The sequence below is a fragment of the Euleptes europaea genome, chromosome 3 (assembly GCF_029931775.1).
Source record: "Euleptes europaea isolate rEulEur1 chromosome 3, rEulEur1.hap1, whole genome shotgun sequence".
Classification (NCBI taxonomy): Eukaryota; Metazoa; Chordata; class Lepidosauria; order Squamata; family Sphaerodactylidae; genus Euleptes; species Euleptes europaea.
In genome coordinates this window covers 27,811,590-27,829,752 of record NC_079314.1, presented here as the reverse complement: position 1 = coordinate 27,829,752, position 18,163 = coordinate 27,811,590, and the positions used below count along the sequence as shown (strand labels likewise).

Sequence of the window (18,163 nt, the reverse complement as noted above, 5' to 3'; positions counted from 1 at the left end):
GCAACCCCAGGATTCCTCAGCGGTCTCCTACTCAAGTACTGAGCAAGGCCAACCATACCTAGCTCCCAATTTCTGACAAGCCTGGGCTAAGCTGGGCTATTGAAGCTACAGAATTCCAAAAGTGACCTAGAAATCACATGAACGCATGAAGCTGCCTTATACTGAATCAGACCCTTGGTCCATCAAAGTCAGTACTGTCTACTCAGGCTGGCAGCGGCTCTCCAGGGTCTCAGGTAGAGGTCTTTCACATCACCTACTTGCCTAGTCCCTTTAACTGGAGATGCCAGAGATTGAACCTGGCACCTTCTGCATGCCAAGCAGATGCTCTACCACTGAGCCACAGCCCCTCCTTTACTTACAGACTTACAGTGCCATCCTAAGGAGAGTTGTACCCTTTTAAGCATGTTGATTTCCATGGACTCAGAAAGGTATAACTTAGTTTAGGAATGCACTGTTAATGTTTCACCCTCACTGCTAGTTTCTGCATAAAATTTATTATCACACCCCGGCTGCTATATGTATATATTGTTTTTTTATTAATGTTTGGGTTATGGGGGGCATAGTATATATTCAGCATTTTGTTTTGCAATTAGTCCTGTAAAATGTCCACCATAAATACAGCCCACTAAAATGCCTTTAAGATTTCTTGTTAAGTTCAGTTATCAAAGTTTTTTGGAATATGTAAGAACATTCAGAAATGTTAATTTTAGCAGGAATCTGAAACTGCCTATCAGCAGAATACAAAAGATCTACCATTTGAAGAGAGTTTGAGATGAGTCTGAAATATGTTACTGCTGATAAAACGTCTCATAAGATAAAGAAAAGAGACAAACAATAAGAGATTTTAAGAATAATTGGAAAATTTTTCTTTCCTTTTGGAACAGGAAATGCAGTCAAAATATTCCAAAGGGTATTTTCTTCTACTGACAGATTAAAGTATCCTGCTTTTAATCATATGAAAATTGCATTCGGTATTTGTTGGTGGTTTATTCTTTGTTTTAGTTTACATTTGTTCACAGTTATATAAGTGTGACATAATTCCTGGATTTCTTTGCTGGTTGTTTTTGATATATAATAAAAGAGATCAGAAAAATATTCATCCTGATAATGGGCAGGGGTCTATCATCTTACCAAGAGAAGGGAGACCCCCCAAAAACCTGTTTGGTAAGAGATCTTCAGCAAAATAAATAAATAAATCATTCAGTTCAAGTGAGTGAGCTGTTCACTTGCTCTGATAAGTTAATTCCTAGCCTCATTCTGAAAACAAGCTATTTATTAATAACATGTTTATCCTGTCCTTGTTCCAAGGAGCTCAGAGCATCACATATGGCTCTTTCCTCCTTCGTTTTATTCTTACAACAGCCCTGAAAGGTAAGCTAGGTTGAGTGAGAATGGGTTGTTAATACTCATGGAGCATGTATATAGCACCTGCATCTGGCAAAAACAAACCTGCAAAGGTGGGTCAATCCCCATGTTGCAAATGAGGGGCAGAGGACGAGAAGAAGTGTCCTGCCCGAGGCTACTGAGTTGATGGCAGAAACAAAATTCAAGCTTAAGTCTCTTTGCTGTTACGCTACACCAACACCACGATGCCCGAGACATAGCCATGCTGTCTGTCCGAGACCTTCAATCTTATGCACCATCTGCTGTTACCATTGTGCTCTCATTAAATTTCCTTTCATTCCAATGAGTGTTGTGTGCCTTTCCCAAAGGCATATGTTTTTTCAGGGTCTCTGTGTCCACATAACTGATACAGAGTCTCCCAAACGCTGCATCGGGAGTGGGGGGGCAAAAACTGGCCGATTAAAGTGGTACTTTTACCTGCAGGTCCTATTCCATAGACTTCTACCTTAGTGACAGAACTTAAGTAGATCATGAGAGGGAGGGCATCTTGGTCATCTTCTGGTCATTGAGTAGGGGCACACTGGGTGTGTGTGTGTGTGTGGGGAGGTTGTTGTAAATTTCCTGCATTGTACAGGGGGTTGGATCAGATGACCCTGGTGGTCCCTTACAATTCTATGATCTATGACAGCTTAGTGACCGGAAGGATCCTCCCACCCCTGGTAGACAAGACCCAGGCCTTACCTTCTGCAGCCACTGGGTGTTGTTCTCCAGGATGCTTTCCAGCTGTTGAAGCCTCTTCGCTGTCCACTTAGCCTCAGCTAGGGATGGAGCGTCCCTCTGGAGCGAGTTCGAGACCTGGTACTCGGCAGCAGGAGGACGGCAGCTCCCAATCTCAGGCAGCAGGAACGTGTAGGTGCAGGAGCCATGTTGCACCAGGTGCTGGACCCTTTCTGGAGCATCCTTCCCTTTCGTGTGGGATCCTAGCCCTAATGCTGCTGGATCCATTGCCGTCCATGCTGCCAACAAGAGGTATGCCAAATCTCCCCGACGCCTCATAGTTCAGCCCTGGCTAGTCTATTTTCAGAACTTCTGTCCCACACAGTGACCCGTAGCTCCCTCTGCCAACGTGTGGTTTCACGCAGTTCTTGAACTGGGACGTAAAGCTTCCAGGAATTCTGTATCTGCGCACACCAAATCCCCTTCCAGTGTTTTCCCCATCTCTGGCTCGTGTCCTCCTGACAACTGCAGGAAGTTTTATGATTATTATGATTTTTAAACCCTCCCACCACCTACTCCGCCTGTCCCCCCCTCCTCGACAAGCCCTCCCCCTCTCTGCCCCATGCAGGTTTTTGGAACAAAGCCCAGCTTCCTTTCAAGATGCTTCGTCTCTTTGCTGACTGAGTCAAGCACTGCTTCTGATGAGATAATTAGGCCTCAAGAATGCGCACTCCACACTCAAGAGTGTCGTGGTCTTTCTGCCTCCCTCCGGCACGATCCTTGTGTTTGGAGGGCCGGATGGCAGGAGAAGGAAACGGAGTTTCTGTTCCCAGAGTCGGCACTTGCGGGATGTGGCTGCAGGGGAACGTCCCGAGGTTTCGCTTCAGTGCTGAAGAAGCAATGTGGGAAGAAATCCCAGGAGAAGCGGGAATGAGCTTCTGCACTGTGTCATAAAAGAATTAAACAACATTTAGCACTGATGTACAGGAAGTGTTCTGTTAAGTACTAACCATCCACATACACACACCCTAAAACTTCTGTGCCTCGGCAATCCAAATTCTGCCTGGGGGGTGGGAAACAGAATTCTACCACCTGTGTAAACTGGTGATTGACTTTAGATACATTCTCTTCTTTTTGCACTGTGCATCGGGCAACTTTCAGTCCTTTTCATAGCTTATTCAGGTTTACCTAGTCATGAAGAAGGGCAAAGAGCTACGCAGTGTGGTGAAGCTCTGCTGCCAGGCCACTGGAAGTCTCATTCGGCCACCTTTCTGGCTTCTGATAGTTCAGCAGGCATTGTCCACAGATCTTCCCAGTCATAAGGGCTAGAAACTTTTTTTCTTTAATTGAAAGGTGAAATTCTCAGCTAGCTTTATTCTTTCTGTACTTTGTCAGTGCTCCTGAGAAACTGCAACATATACACAGGACTGTCCTGTTTATAGAGTACATATCACAGCAATTGATGTACATTAACTCAGTACTTGCCTTCAGTTGAGGGCAGCAGGAAAAGAGGAAGACCCAACAAGAGATGGATTGACTCCATAAAGGAAGCCACAGCCCTCAATTTGCAAGACCTGAGCAAGGCTGTTAAAGATAGCATGCTACCTCTCAACACTTCTCGTTAAAAGGTTAAACTTGTCTTAAGTGCATATATATATAAATTACCCAAACATGTTTTAAAACAGAACAGAACATTGTATCAGAAAAATACTCTGTTCTGTCCTGGAAAGGTCATTCCGAGCATACTTGTTCCAGTAAATATTTATGGCAGTGTTCCATGGAATCCCAAACTGGGGCTTTATTTTCTGTTCTCTTTTATTTATTCATTTTTGATGGGTCATCTCTATACTCCTGCAAGTTACTAATTCCTTCAGTTCTTATTAGTTTCTTCTGCATGTCACTAACAAAACCTGAACATTAATGTTTTGGGGATTCCCATATGTGTATTTGCTCCTATAAATCTCAAACTCCTGCACTGAAAAGAAGTCACAGGACTCAACGTTGCCAACTCCTGGTTGGGATTTACCTAGATATTTTGGGGGTGGAGCCTAGGGAGGGCAGGGTTTGGAAAATCCACTTAGCTCTTTTCAAGCTCTCTTCAAACTTTCAAATACTTGTTGGAGTATATTGGGCAGCTAGAGAAACTCTTTGAGGCTGATGAAGCCTTAGGTGAAATGCATTGAATACCATGGCTCTGCGTTCCTTCTTTTTGATCCAGTTCTGAACACTTTTGATGGTCCCCACCGGACAATTGGCATTACCCTTTTAAGGGAATTTCAAGACACAGACGAAGCCGGGTGTACTTCTTTGAGCTTACGGACATCCTTTCCCTATTTGGCTTTATATGTTCTTCTGGTGGTGACTACTCATGATAATTGTTGTATATATTGTACATAGTATGCACTTTTTGTTCAATTCTGTTGTCTTTTTGCAGTCTTGGTATGTAGTGTGTTGTCACTTGAATATATTTGATGTTGTCTGAATTATATTGAGCCTTTCGTTGTATGTTATTTTGAACCTTCAGGTACTAGCTGGAGATCTCCTGCTATTACAAATGATCTCCAGCCGAGAGAGATCAGTTCACCAGGAGAAAATGGCCGCTTTGGCCATTGGACGCTATGGCATTGAAGTCCCTCCCCTACCCAAACCCCGCCCTCCTCAGGCTCCGTCCCAAAAACCTCCCGCCCGTGGCGAAAAGGGATCTTGCAACTCTATGCTATATACCCCAGTGAGGACCCTTACATGTACTGATGGCTCCACACAAGTTCCTCATAGCAGAGCAAACAGCTGTTTCCAAGCACTGAAAATGTGGGAGGGGGGTCTTACACCCCCTCTCCCCATAGTCCTGATCCAAATTGGGCCTGTGTCCAGCTGGGAATTAAGCTCCAGGCACAGAACTCCCAGAGCATATCTGTGGACCAGATCTGTGGGGGACCGAGGACTTTACAATGTGTGGATGAGTCTGTCATACCCGAGACAGCTTCGACATCCCCGGCTAGTAGAGTTGCCGACCTCCAGGTGGGGCCTGAAGATCTCCCTGAATGAAAATTGATCAGTTCCCCAAGCTTCACTCCCAAATCTCCAGGAATTTCACAAACTGGAGTTGGCAAGCGTGCTGGCTGGACACACAGCCCACATCACTGGCTGGCAGCTGTGCTGTTGCAGGATGGGACAGATGACAAGAAAATGGTCGGCCGCCATCTCCTCTTCTGAAAACCTCTCATTTTGCTGTCCCCTGTTCTCTTTCAACAATTTTCACTAAAACAAACAAACAAACAAAAACTCATACTTTCTTTCTTTCCAGAATCTCTGGACTCGTATCCTGGGTCCAAAAATGTTTTCTTCGGGGAGGTAGTTGTGAATTTCCTGCACTGTGCAGGGGGTTGGACTAGATGACCCTGGTGGTCCCTTCCAACTCTATGATTCTTGCACAGATCCAGTGGAAGGCTACAATTTAGTTATTCCGTCTTTCATGGAGACTTTCTCAGTTCTGGGTGTAGACGAGATCGTCCTTGCAAAATTAGTCTTTTTCTTGTGTGGAGATCTTCTGGAATTGCAACTGATCTTCAGCTGACAGAGATCATTTCCCCTGGAGAAAATCGCTGCTTTGGAGGGTGGGCTCAATGGAATTATACCCCACCAAGGTCCCTCCCAAAATCCCTCCCTCCACAAGCTCCACCACCCAAATCTCCAGGAACTTCTGAACTCGGAGTTGGCAACCCTAGGCAGACAAACCTCCATGTGTAGTTTGAGGCCCCTGGTATTATCCTCTGTACCCATCATCGTATCTATTATTATTATTGCAAGCTGGTGACCTGTAAAGCATCACAGGAGGGAAGGAACAATTTGGAAATCTCAATCCAACCCCCCCTCAAAATCCTCTCCTTAAGAATTCTATAAACCCTCATGGGTCTGCGGCATTTCCCCTCTACCCCACCCTTTTTTCCACCTTTAGCTGACTCTTAGCTGCTCTTAACTTTCTGTACTTCCAGACAGGGTTGCCAACCTCCAGGAGATCTCCTGCTATTACAACTGATCTCCAGCCAATACAGAGCAGTGGGCCGCTTTGGCAATTGGACCTTTATGGCATTGAAGTCTCTCCCCGCCCCAAACCCCACCCTCCTCAAGCTCCGCCCCAAAAATCTACCGCAGGTTGCGAAGAGGGACCTGGCAACCCTACATCCAGAGCATACTTAGTTCTCAGGCTGAGTTTTTCTTTTCTTTTGGATGGAATTATTGTAATACCCACATTCTTCATAGGAAAACACAGACTAGAGATTGTTGGTATAAGACCAGCTGACATCATGTTTCAAACAATAATTATAGCTTCTTCAGGAACAATATTGTGTGGCTGAAAGAAAGGGAATTTGGCAGAGACTGTGGGACCTTCTGAATAAACCCCAGTGTCTGGATTCAAGTCACCTTCTAATTGATAATAAACTCCTGTCTCTTTCTGTTTCAGTGTGTTGCGTTGGGGACTGGCTGGGGACTGTTTGGCACTAGAATAAACTAACATAGTGAATATGTTAGGATTTCAGCAGGAAGGGAGCCTGGTTTGATTTTCACCACTATCTTCTTCTAGTCTCAGAGACTGGAAATTCTTTTCTTGGTCCTCAGCCCAGGTGAGATCATTCCTCACAAACAGACGTTTCTTTTACTCCCACAGAAACGCAGATCCTAAACAGATCTCAAGAGCGTTCGCGGCCAACGGCAAAAGCAAATCTGCCACCTTCCCTGGAGCCAATAATAGTTGCTCTGGAAATCCATACTTTAAATCACTTCAGCACATGCCTGGGAAATGTTCTAGGCTGCAAAGGCCAAACACGTTTCAAGACTGGTAAGAACAGACAGAAATGGCATATTAAATGTAATCAGGGATGCTTATACGCTGTGATCCTTTAGCGTTGCCCCAGAATAGCCTTTCCACAGTTGTCTGGAAGTGGAATACAAATGGTGGTTTGCCAACCTCCAGGTGGGGTCTGGTAGGGTTGCCAGCACTGGGTTGGGAAATACCTGGAGATTATTGGGGCAGAGCCTGAGGAGGGGAGAGACTTCAATGACACAGAGTCCAATTGCCAAAGCAGCTATTTTCCCCTGGTGAACTGATCTCTATCGGCTGGAGATCAGTAGTAAGAGCAGGAAATAGGGAGGAGGGCGGGGTTTGGGGAGGGGAGGGACTTCAATGTCGTAGAGTCCAATTGCCAAAGCGGCCATTTTCTCCAGGTGAACTGATCTCTATCGGGTGTAGATAGGGTTGCCAGGTCCCTCTTTGCCATTGGCGGGAGGTTTTCGGGGTGGAGCCTGAAAAGGGCGGGGGTTGGGGAGGGGAGGGACTTTCATAGAGTCCAATTGCCAAAGCGGCCATTTTCTCCAGGGGAACTGATCTCTATCAGCTGGAGATCAGTTGTAATAGCAGGAGATCTCCAGCCATTACCTGGAGGTTGGCAACCCTAGGTGGAGAGCAGTCGTAATAGCGGGAGATCTTCAGCTAGTACCTTGAGGTTGGCAACCGTAATTATGAGGATAAAATGGAAGACAGCTTTGGATCTCCACTGGGGGAAAAGGCACAGTATAAATGAAGCAAACAAATCAATAATCAAGCTGCTGCAAGCGGCTTCAAATTGAGAGGACGACCAGCAGGAGGGGAAAAGGCAGGGAGAATTTTGCCGTTTCCCCAATTTTGTTGTTTACAGTGATTGAGAAAACTGCCCTTAATGGTGTTCTCCTTTTTGTTTAACTTGCAAGGATACAGGAGATACAAGGCTTAAGCAGCTCCGGGAACTGGACCAGCTAGGACTGAAGATATTTCTAAATGAGGTCTGTTCTACCCCAGCCAGTCATGACATTTTGTTTTTTACATCAGCTGTAAATCCAGGCTAGATAAAGAAGTCATCTACTTTAAATTATTCTGGTGCTGGATAGAAATATTACTCCAGTGACCTCTAAATCCAAAGTGATTAAGTTGGCCAAAACATTTGCATTTCAGGGATATTAATGAGTACAGCCAAGTACAAGTATCTTGCAAAATTTAAAATATGCAGGGAGCAATGGTCTGGATGGAATGAGCTATTTTGCAAGACATTTCACACAGTGTGGGAGGGGACGGTGCTGTTTAAAATTGACACAAATGCAAGAATTCTTAGATAATTATCGGTTTACCTTTTAATTCAACACCATTGAAATGAACTGATTGTAATTAAAGTCCCATTTTAGAGTTAATAAAGGAAATGCAAGACATTACCTATTCAGTTTTTTTAATCTATCCTTTTTTAGAAGGAAAAGCCATTTTAAATATACATTTTTCAATCTCTAATACAATTTACAGGGTTGCCAACTCAGGGTTAGGGAATTCCTGGAAATTTGGGAGCGGAACATGGGGAGGGAGGAGTTTGGGGAAGGAAGGACCTCAACAGATATGGGATGCCATTAGGGTTGCCAACCTCCAGGTGGGGGCAGGAGATCTCCTGCAATTACAACTGATCTCCAGCCAATAGCGATCAGTTCACCTGGAGAAAATGGCCGCTTTGGCAATTGGACTCAGGCACTGAAGTCTCTCCCCTCACCAAACCCTGCCCTCCTTAGGCTCCACCCCAAAAAGTTCCCGCCAGAGGCGAAGAGGGACCTGGCAACCCTAGATGCCATACAATCCACCTTCCAAAACTGCTATAACTGATCTCTGTAGTCTGAGATCAGTTGTAATTCTAGAAGAACTCCAGGCCCCACCTGGAGGCTAGCAACAGTAATTACAAATCCTCAAATCACAAATCCTTCACTCAGCAGCAACAGCAGCTATGCAGAGAATAGTTGCCACATGGAAGCATCCTAGGGCTCTTGAGCAAATGATTCTCAACAGTAGCTCAAAACTGTGTGTGTAAAGTGCCGTCAAGTCGCAGCCAACTTATGGCGACCCTTTATGGGGTTTTCATGGCAAGAGACTAACAGAGGTGGTTTGCTAGTGCCTTCCTCTGTATAGCAACCCTGGACTTCCTTGGTGGTCTCCCATCCAAATACTAACCAGGGCTGACCCTGCCTAGCTTCTGAGATCTGACGAAATCAGGCTAGCCTGGGCCATCCAGGTCAGGGTAGCTCAAAACTACAGGCCCCTAAAGTCCTTGGAGGAAAGCAAAAAGCATTTAAATGGGTTTCAGTATGGTCAAAGGTAGCATGTATGGGTATGTGTCTGTATGCTAGGGTTTTTCCCTCCCCTCTTTAAAAAGATTAAAGGGCATATCCTCTCGTACTGAGGATATGCCTCAGAGGGGAGGGGGGCTTCTTGTAGTGGGGGATTCAATCCTTAGGAATGTAGATAGCTGGGTTTCTGGAGGGTGCATGGACGGCACGGTGACTTGCCTGACTGGTGCGAAGGTTGCAGATATTACCCATCATATAGGTAGTCTGGTAAAGAGTGCTGGGGAGGAGCCAGTGGTTGTGGTGCATGTTGGCACCAACGACGTGGGGAAATGTAGTCCGGAGGTCTTGGAATCCAAATTTAGGAAAGTGACTGGGAAATCTCACACAATTATCTTTGACTTTAAAAAAGGGAACCTCTCTAAAATGAGAAAACTGGTAAAGAGGAAGTCGAAAGGAACAGTTAGGAGGGTTAAATCTCTTGAAAAGGCTTGGGGGTTACTCAAGTCCACATTACTAGAGGTTCAGCTAGCTTGTATACCACATGTCAGGAAAGGTAGCAATAAGTCCAAGAGGTCAATACCATGGCTAACGGGTAAGATGAAGGAAGCAATTAGAGAAAAAAGTCTTCCTTCAGAGACTGGAAGGTTTGCCCAAAAGAGGCGAACAGAAGCAAACACAAACTTGCACAAAGGAAATGCAAGCAGATAATTAGAGATGCAAAAAAAAGATTTTGAGTGGCATATTGCTAAACGCATCAAAACAAACTATAAGAAATTCTTTAAGTATATTAGGAGTAGGAAACCAGCTAGGGAAGCGGTTGGACCATTGGATGACAATGGGAGTAAAGGAACTCTAAGGGAGGATAAAGCGATTGCTGAAAAACTAAATGAATTCTTCTCATCTGTCTTCACTGTTGAAGATACAGGGCAGATTTCTTCTCCTGAACAGAGATTTTGGAGAGGGGTAAAAGTCCTAGAACGTCTAGACAAACTGCAAACTAACAAGTCACAGGGACCAGACGGTATTCATCCTAGAGTTCTTCAAGAACTCAAATGGGAAATTGCTGAACATCTAACAAAGATATGTAATATGTCCCTTCAATCAGCCTCTATACCAGAGGACTGGAGAATGGCCAATGTAACACCCATTTATAAAAAAGGTTCTAGGGGGGGGACCCAGGAAATTACAGGCCAGTTAGCTTGACATCTGTACCGGGTAAATTGGTGGAGAGCATTATTAAAGATAGAATTGTCAAGCATATAGGAGGGCAAGGTCTGCTGGGCAAAACCCAACATGGCTTCTGTAAAGGTAGGTCCTGTCTCACTAACCTATTAGAGTTTTTTGAAAGCGTCAATAAGCATGTGGGCAGGAATGAGCCTGTAGATATTGTGTATTTGGATTTCCAACAAGCTTTTGACAAAGTCCCCCACCAAAGACTGCTAAGAAAACTTCATAGTCATGGGATAAGAGGACAAGTCCTCTTATGGATTGAGAGCTGGCTGAAAAATAGGAAGCAGAGAGTAGGAATAAATGGTCAGTTCTCACAATGGCAGGATGTGAGCAGTGGGGTGCCTCAGGGATCTGTGTTGGGACCGGTGCTTTTCAACCTGTTCATCAATGACCTGGAGTTGGGGTTAAACAGTGAAGTAGCCAAGTTTGCAGATGACACCAAATTATTTCGGGTGGTTAAAACAAAACCGGACTGTGAAGAGCTCCAGAAGGATCACTACATTCTGGAAGAATGGGCATTAAAATGGCAAATGAGATTCGATGTAAGTGTAAAGTGATGCATATTGGGGCAAAAAATCCCAACTTCACATATACACTGATGGGATCTGTGCTGGCAGGACGGACCAAGAAAGGGATCTTGGGGTGGTAGTGGATAGCTCAATGAAGATGTCAACCCAGTGTGCAGCTGCTGTAAAAAAGGCAAGTTCCATGCTGGCCATAATTAGCGAGATATAGAGAATAAAACTGCTGATATCCTACTGCCCTTGTACAAATCTACGGTGAGACCACACTTGGAATACTATGTAAAGTTCTGGTCACTACACCTAAAAAAGGATATTACAGAGCTTGAGAAGGTGCAGAAAAGAGCAACCAAAATGATTAGGGGACTAGAGCAACTGTCCTATTGGGAGTGGTTAAGATGCTTAGGGCTGTTTAGCTTGGAAAGAAGGCGGCTAAGGGGAGACATGATAAAAGTCTATAAAATTATGCATGGTTTGGAGAGAGTGGACAGGGAGAAGTTTTTCTCCCTCTCCCATAATACTAGAACACGGGGTCATCTGCTGAAGCTGGAGGGTGAGAGATTCAAAACAGATAAAAGGAAGTACCGGTATTTTTTCACACAACGCATAGTTAAATTGTGGAACTCCCTGCCCCAGGATGTGATGATGGCTGCCAGCTTGGAGGGCTTTAAGAGGGGAGTGGGCATATTCATGGAGGAAAGGGGTATTCTATTAGTTAGAATGGATACTAGTCGTACTCCTCTCTAGTATCAGAGGAGCATGCCTATTATATTGGGTGCGGTGGAACACAGGCAGGATGGTGCTGCTGCAGTCGTCTTGTTTGTGACTTCCTAGAGGCACCTGGTTGGCCACTGTGTGAACAGACTGCTGGACTTGATGGGCCTTGGTCTGATCCAGCAGGGCCTTTCTTATGTTCTTATGTTCATATTCATTTTCTGGACCCTCACTTGTTTTCCTGTGGCCACCTCTTGTCAATCAGCTTTTGGAGGCTTTTGTTGTGTTTCGAAGCTCTGAAAACCTGGAATGACAGTGGGGCTATGCACTATGAACACTGATGGTTCTGTGATTCTACTTTCAGTGGTGTGTGTGGGGAGAACCTGCTGCCTACAGCCCCCATTTCCCATTCCAAACACAAAGCAAATAATGCTTTTCTCTCTTTCACCTTTGTCAAATGCCAATTCTCCTCCTAATAGTCTTTAACCTCCAGACCTATAGATTACCATCTCTAACAAACTCAACACATTGCAATTGGTAGTCTGTGGACCAGAATAGCACTGACTTTTACCACTAGGGCAGGAAAAAATTAAAGTCCTGGTGCTTGAAAATTGAAACTGTGATTGTCAACTTGGGGAATTATGCCATGTACATTAAACATATATTCTATACAGTCTGGCTCCCACTCTTAGTTTGGAAAGGGACCCAAGTTATGAGTAACTGATTCTGGCTAAAATACATGACCAAATTTCGATATATCTTTGGCATGTCCGCTTGGTTTTCCAGTAGACGCCGTGTTCAAAACAGCTAGCATTTGCTGTACTGACTGTATTTCTACATAAATATAATTTTGGAGGGTGCTGCTAGCAATACATTCACTTTTAGGAAAAGAATGGTAATGTTCTTACTGTACTTGAACTTTAAGCCACTACATCTATAAGGCACATAAATAACCACCTCTCAGGGAGGGAAGGCAGCATGGTATAACCTGAGCTTGGAAATTAAGCAGAGTCGCTACTAGGGTGGGAGACCATCATGGAAGGCTCTGCAGAGTAAGAAAATGGCAAGCCAACTCTGCTTTTCACTTGCCTTGAAAACCCCTTGATGGGGTCGCCATAAGTTGGTTGCAACTTTGACAGCACATACATACGTAATCACCTTTTTAAAAATGGCTAGATTTACATTTAGCTAGCTGGCATGCATTTGGCAGCACTGAAACTAGGCCTGTGATCAGGGGAAGTTACATTTCTTCTTTCTTTGTTTCCCCCTGTTCTTAGACCAAGGTCTTGAACAACAAAACCATAAAGCTTATTAAGACCCATCTCTAAAAACATCTCCCTTCGACTGTTCTCTGCAGCCTCCAAAAAACGGGTAACAAAATAAGTACACTGAGGGTCAGAGTCCTCTAAGAGGAACTGGACCTTTTGCTCCAAAGTTCCTTGAGAAAATGCAGACCATTTGTTAAAACATGGTATAATCCATTTTAGCCTAAGTTGGTACACGTAAGGACAATGCAAAAGGATATGTACCAAGGAGTCCACTGACTGAAGAGGGCAGGGACCCAGTCGGTCTGAAAAGGGGTTCCTTAGCATTACAGCCCAGCAAAACCCTTGAAAAAGGGCAATTAAATCTTCAGTTCGTAAAGATTCTACATAATTTTGGACTAACCAGAGAAACCAGATAGGAAGGAAGATTACCCTTAGATAACAGGCCCAGGAGGGCATGCTGAGAACATGTCCTCCGAGCATCAAAATGAGTGTAACTCTTATCTCTAGCATAGATCAATTTGGCCACGTTTTTTACATTGATCTACAGAAGAGCAAAGGTCTTCCACCTTCAAATTTACAAATGATAGCTTTTGTTCAAAATGCTGGAGCCAGGGAGCCTATTAAATCTCTTCAAAGCGAGGGTTTTCCCCATCCACACATTGGGTTGGGTGCTAAAGTTTCCTTCTGCTCATAGAAAGAATCTTCCCTTCGAAGAACTGAGGAATGCAAGGGCACCTTTGGATTCACCCACAGAGGTAAATCATAGTGGGCTGGATCTAACCAGCTCTTCAGCTGGTTTTTGACCACCCAAACGTATGCTGGGGATCCTGGGACCTTCTCAGGCAAAAGCCATGTGGGACATAAACTGTAGTAAGGAGAGGGTATTGGCCAAGATTAAGTGAAAAAGCTGGATCCAACCCATTGCCTGCCACAGTTCTTGCTCTAGATTCACACACCGTTGGCTTGCATGCAAGGAATGTGTAACCAAAACAAAGGAGGGCAGATTCCACTTGTACCTTTGAACAGTTGTTAGAAGAGAGTATAAAGTTTTTTTGGCCCAACGTCACAAGCTCAACTTCCAGCACTCCTCTTTTTCTACACAACTATGAAAGGCATGGGAGTCCAGAGACTTTTGTTCTACCAGCACCCTCTTGGGGCCTAGCAAGCTTCGGCCTGATTCAGAAAATGCTGTGAGTCCAAGAGGCACGTAATAATAATCACTGAGAGAAAAGCACGGGTGATTGGGGCATACAGAAGTCTCTGTTTTTGTGCTCGGGGGCCTGCGAGGATGTTCACCAAATACCAGTTTGTCTAGCTGAAGTGTGTCTGCAGATGGACACTGGCTTTGCAACTGGGATGAAATCCAGATCATCCCTCAATTCTGGTTGAAAGCCAGCTGGGTCGGATTGGGTCTGACACCTCTGCAGTTCATGGCCTTCTGCTTTTCCTCTATGCCAGACAACAGGAATGAAGATGAAGTAATGGATAGATGAAAAACAGCAAACTAAGAACTTCACAGTATGCACATAGTCAATATTGCTTGGCCTGCTCTCAGTGTAATGTAAGTGGCTATTTACTCTTGGCTTGCCTGTGGGTGTGATAGGAAGTTTTAATGGAGGGGAAAAAACAACAAGAATTATCTTGAGAAGCTGATGGGGATGGAAGGTGACGAGTGGGTAAAGATACATGGAACAAACAAAAAGTCCCAGTGTATGCCACAGCCAAAGGATGAGTCTGCCTTTGCAGCTGAAATGACCAATGTGTGTGTGTGTGTGTGTGTGTGTGTGTGTGTTAAGTACATCAAGTCATTTCCGACTCATGGTGACCCTATGAATCAATGTCCTCCAAAATGTCCTATCTTTAACAGCCTTGCTCAGGTCTTGCAAATTGAGGGCTGTGGCTTCCTTTATGGAGTCAATCCATCTCTTGTTGGGTCTTCCTCTTTTCCGGCTGTCTTCAAATTTTCCTAGCATGATTGTCTTTTCCAGTGACTCTTGTCTTCTCATAATGTGACCAAAGTATGACAGCCTCCGTTTAGTCATTCTAGCTTCTAGGGTCAGTTCAGGCTTGATTTGATCTATAACCCACTGCTTTGTTTTTTTGGCAGTCCATGGTATCCATAACACTCTCCTCCAACACCACATTTCAAAGGAATCTACTTTCTTCCTATCAGCTTTCTTCATTGTCCAATGTACATGTCAACAAATTGAATGCTGCCTCATCAGTAGCCAGGCATTTCCCCCCATGTTTCATATGGGCTGCTGACCTTTAATTTTTAAAAGCACTAGATTCATGTGTGTGTTCCCCCCCAACACTCATTCATACATCATTGGAGATATTCCTTTAAGCTTTAAGGAGTGTATGGAATTCTTAGTGACAGCAGTTGTGTGTGTGAGGGGGAGCCAAATCAGTACTGTATGTAGCCCGCTTCTACCTCAAGCAGAGCACCAGCTGCGTATTTATACTCCCTGGAAAGGAACACACATAGGAGGGCCTATACACTGGCCAGATGTGCAGCCCTACCATCTGCCATATTAGAAGGGAGATTTAAGAAGATCCCCAGGGTAGAGAGACTTTGCCTGTGTAACAAAGGGGAGCTGGAAACCATTGAGCATGTGTTTTTTAGATGTCCCCTCTACAAGTCAGCCCACTTCAATATTACTGACCCTTTGATTAGGGAAATGGGCTCTGTTGATGAGGATGAATGGACCAAAAGGTTTCTGCTGGGAGACCGCTCACCAATCACCACCCAGGTTGCAAAATATTGTGCCGTAGCAATGAAGCTACGTCGTCGCAATGTTCTCTAATCTGTGGAAGTGTAAAATTGGGTGATTCCTAACTTTGTTGGCCTTGGTTGTAAACATCTACTCTGTATGGTCAGTTTGTTAGCTGCAAATAAAATGTATTTATTTATTTACCTCAAGCAGAGTTGAGGCTCAGTGGTAGAGCACTTGATTTGCACATACAAGGTCCCAGGTTCTACAATTTAAAAGGTCTCACACAGAGAGAATTGGGGAAGAACTTTATTGCCTGAGACCCTGGAGATTCAGTCTGGAAACAGACAAAGTAGGTTTGGACTGAACACAGTAAAAGCACGCTTCCAGATCGACCCCTACTGTTAACATCAATTTTTTTCTGAAAAGACTGATGTGCTTCAGTGGGATTGTGAAGAAGGGAGATGGCACCAAAGCACTGGTCTATGAATCACCATACAACTCTCACATTAGGTCTTGCCCAGGTTGCAGGGAGGACAGGTATTTTTGCTTCTCTTAAATAGTCCTCCTTTTTTTGCCATCATGGACAATACAGTGTAATGACGAAGCACTTAAAAATACATTTAAAAATCTATTTTATTTTTTTACTGAGACAGAAAAAAAGAGACTCAAACTATGATTACTTACAACACAATACCTTGAGCTAAAAGATGGAGACAGGTCCGTCCGTCCCACCCACCCCCATGACCAAACAAATTGTTAACAGTTCAAAGCATAAATCAGTCCGGAATATTTGACTAAATAGATGGAGATAAATGAAAACCAAGATGACTTTTGCTGGGAGTTTGATTTGCCTTTCAACAAACATGGGGCACGTTGCTTCAAAAAGTGCTCTGTGCCTCTTCTTTCCTGCTTGTGATAACAGTTTGTCTATTTTCAAATTCTTTCAAGCTGTTACTGAACCAGTGGAAGCTTCATGCATTCCATCCAGCTGAACTCTCATAGTATTTAAGGGGAAAAGTTCATCCTCATTACTGGGATTTGATATTAATTCATGCAAAGGAGGCCCCTTTCTGGGTCCATCAACAATTTGTATCCAGCAGTCATGTCTATATGGAATGGGATCTTTGCCCAATACATCTACATTTTCAGGCTTCTTCACCAGATACGGAAACACTTTCAAAAAGTTGTCTGTCCTATCAGCCATACACCAGTGCTACAAGGGGCTGCCCTGGAAGATGATCAGGTGGTTCAAAACACATCAGCTCATCTGTTATATGGGGCTTGTTGAAGAGACCATGTTCCTTCTATTCTGAGGTCCTTTCACTGGCTGCTGATTATATTCTGGGTCCAATTCAAGGGGTTGGTGCTCACCTTCAAAACCCTTCATGACCTGGGTCCACATACTTGAAGGGCCACCTCTGTCTGTGTGCTTCTCCATGGCAGTTCATGTCTTCCCATCAATGTCTATTTAGTCCTCCCCCACCCCCGCCATTCTGCTGTAGTGGCTTTCAGTGGGTGCTAGGGTTGCCAGGTCTGCCACCGGTGGGAGGTGTTTGGAGCGGAACCTGAGGAGGTTTTGGGGGGGGACCTCAATGCCATAGAGTCCAATGGCCAAAGCAGCCATTTTCTCCAGGCGAACTGATCTCTATCAGCTGGAGATCAGTTGTAATAGCAGGAGATCTCCAGTGAGTACCTGGAGGTTGGCAACTTAGTGGGTGCTCCATGACTGTGGAACAGCCTCGCAAAAGAGGACAAGGGGTTCCAACCCTCCCAGCTGTCCAGCAAGGCTACAAAGCAGAGATGTTCCAGAGAGTATTTGGGGCACCCTGAGCCTAGACAAAGGGGGAATTATCTCGCTGGTCAGGGCATACGTTATTCTGTTTTGAATGTTGGTTTTATTAAATTATTTACATTGTTTTTACATTGCTATTTCCTGATTAGAGTCTCAGGTTACCTGGCAGAAAGATGGGTATAAAAACAATATTTTAAATAAATAAATTCTAACATAACAGATCATGGTCTGAGAAATCTGCCTTCTATCCTTATGTATATTTGTGGACTTTAACATACAGTCCGATGGAGAGCTCTGGTGAGCTCAAAAGCTTGTGCAATGTTTTGCGACAATTTGGTCAGTTCTCATAAAAGGCATTAACGCTGATTTCATTCTTGTTTCAGGCATGACAATCATGAACAGTACAGAAAGTGGATTATGAAAGGAAGAAAACAGTGCAGCAAAAGCAAGACGATACATACAATAGATATTGCAACAGACAACAATCCTATTCCCTTATACGAAATCTGGGTTTGCTGGATTATTGCATTATAGAACAGAGGTTCCCAAACTGTGCTCTGTGGAGCACTTGGTGCTCCGCGAAACATCGCCTAGCGGTCCATGAAGAGATTGGAAAGAAAAATACTACTGTCGTTCAGTTTAGCATATAGGCGCTAGGTGAAAATTAGTGCTCTGTGACAAATTCCTCTCCTGAAAAGTGCTCCATGCCCCAAAAGGTTTGGGAACCTC

General features: G+C 44.3%; 1 protein-coding gene across 1 annotated transcript in view; it reads right to left on the bottom strand.

Annotated features, from left to right (window-relative positions):
• LOC130474540 (angiopoietin-2-like) overlaps positions 1 to 2,400 on the bottom strand; it is a 40,139-nt gene extending 37,739 nt beyond the window's left edge. Inside the window, exon 1 of the mRNA XM_056846204.1 lies at positions 2,086 to 2,400. Within this exon, the coding sequence (XP_056702182.1) occupies positions 2,086 to 2,400 (315 nt within the window). The remainder of the gene's footprint in view (positions 1 to 2,085) is intronic.
• Positions 2,401 to 18,163: the final 15,763 nt, after the last annotated feature.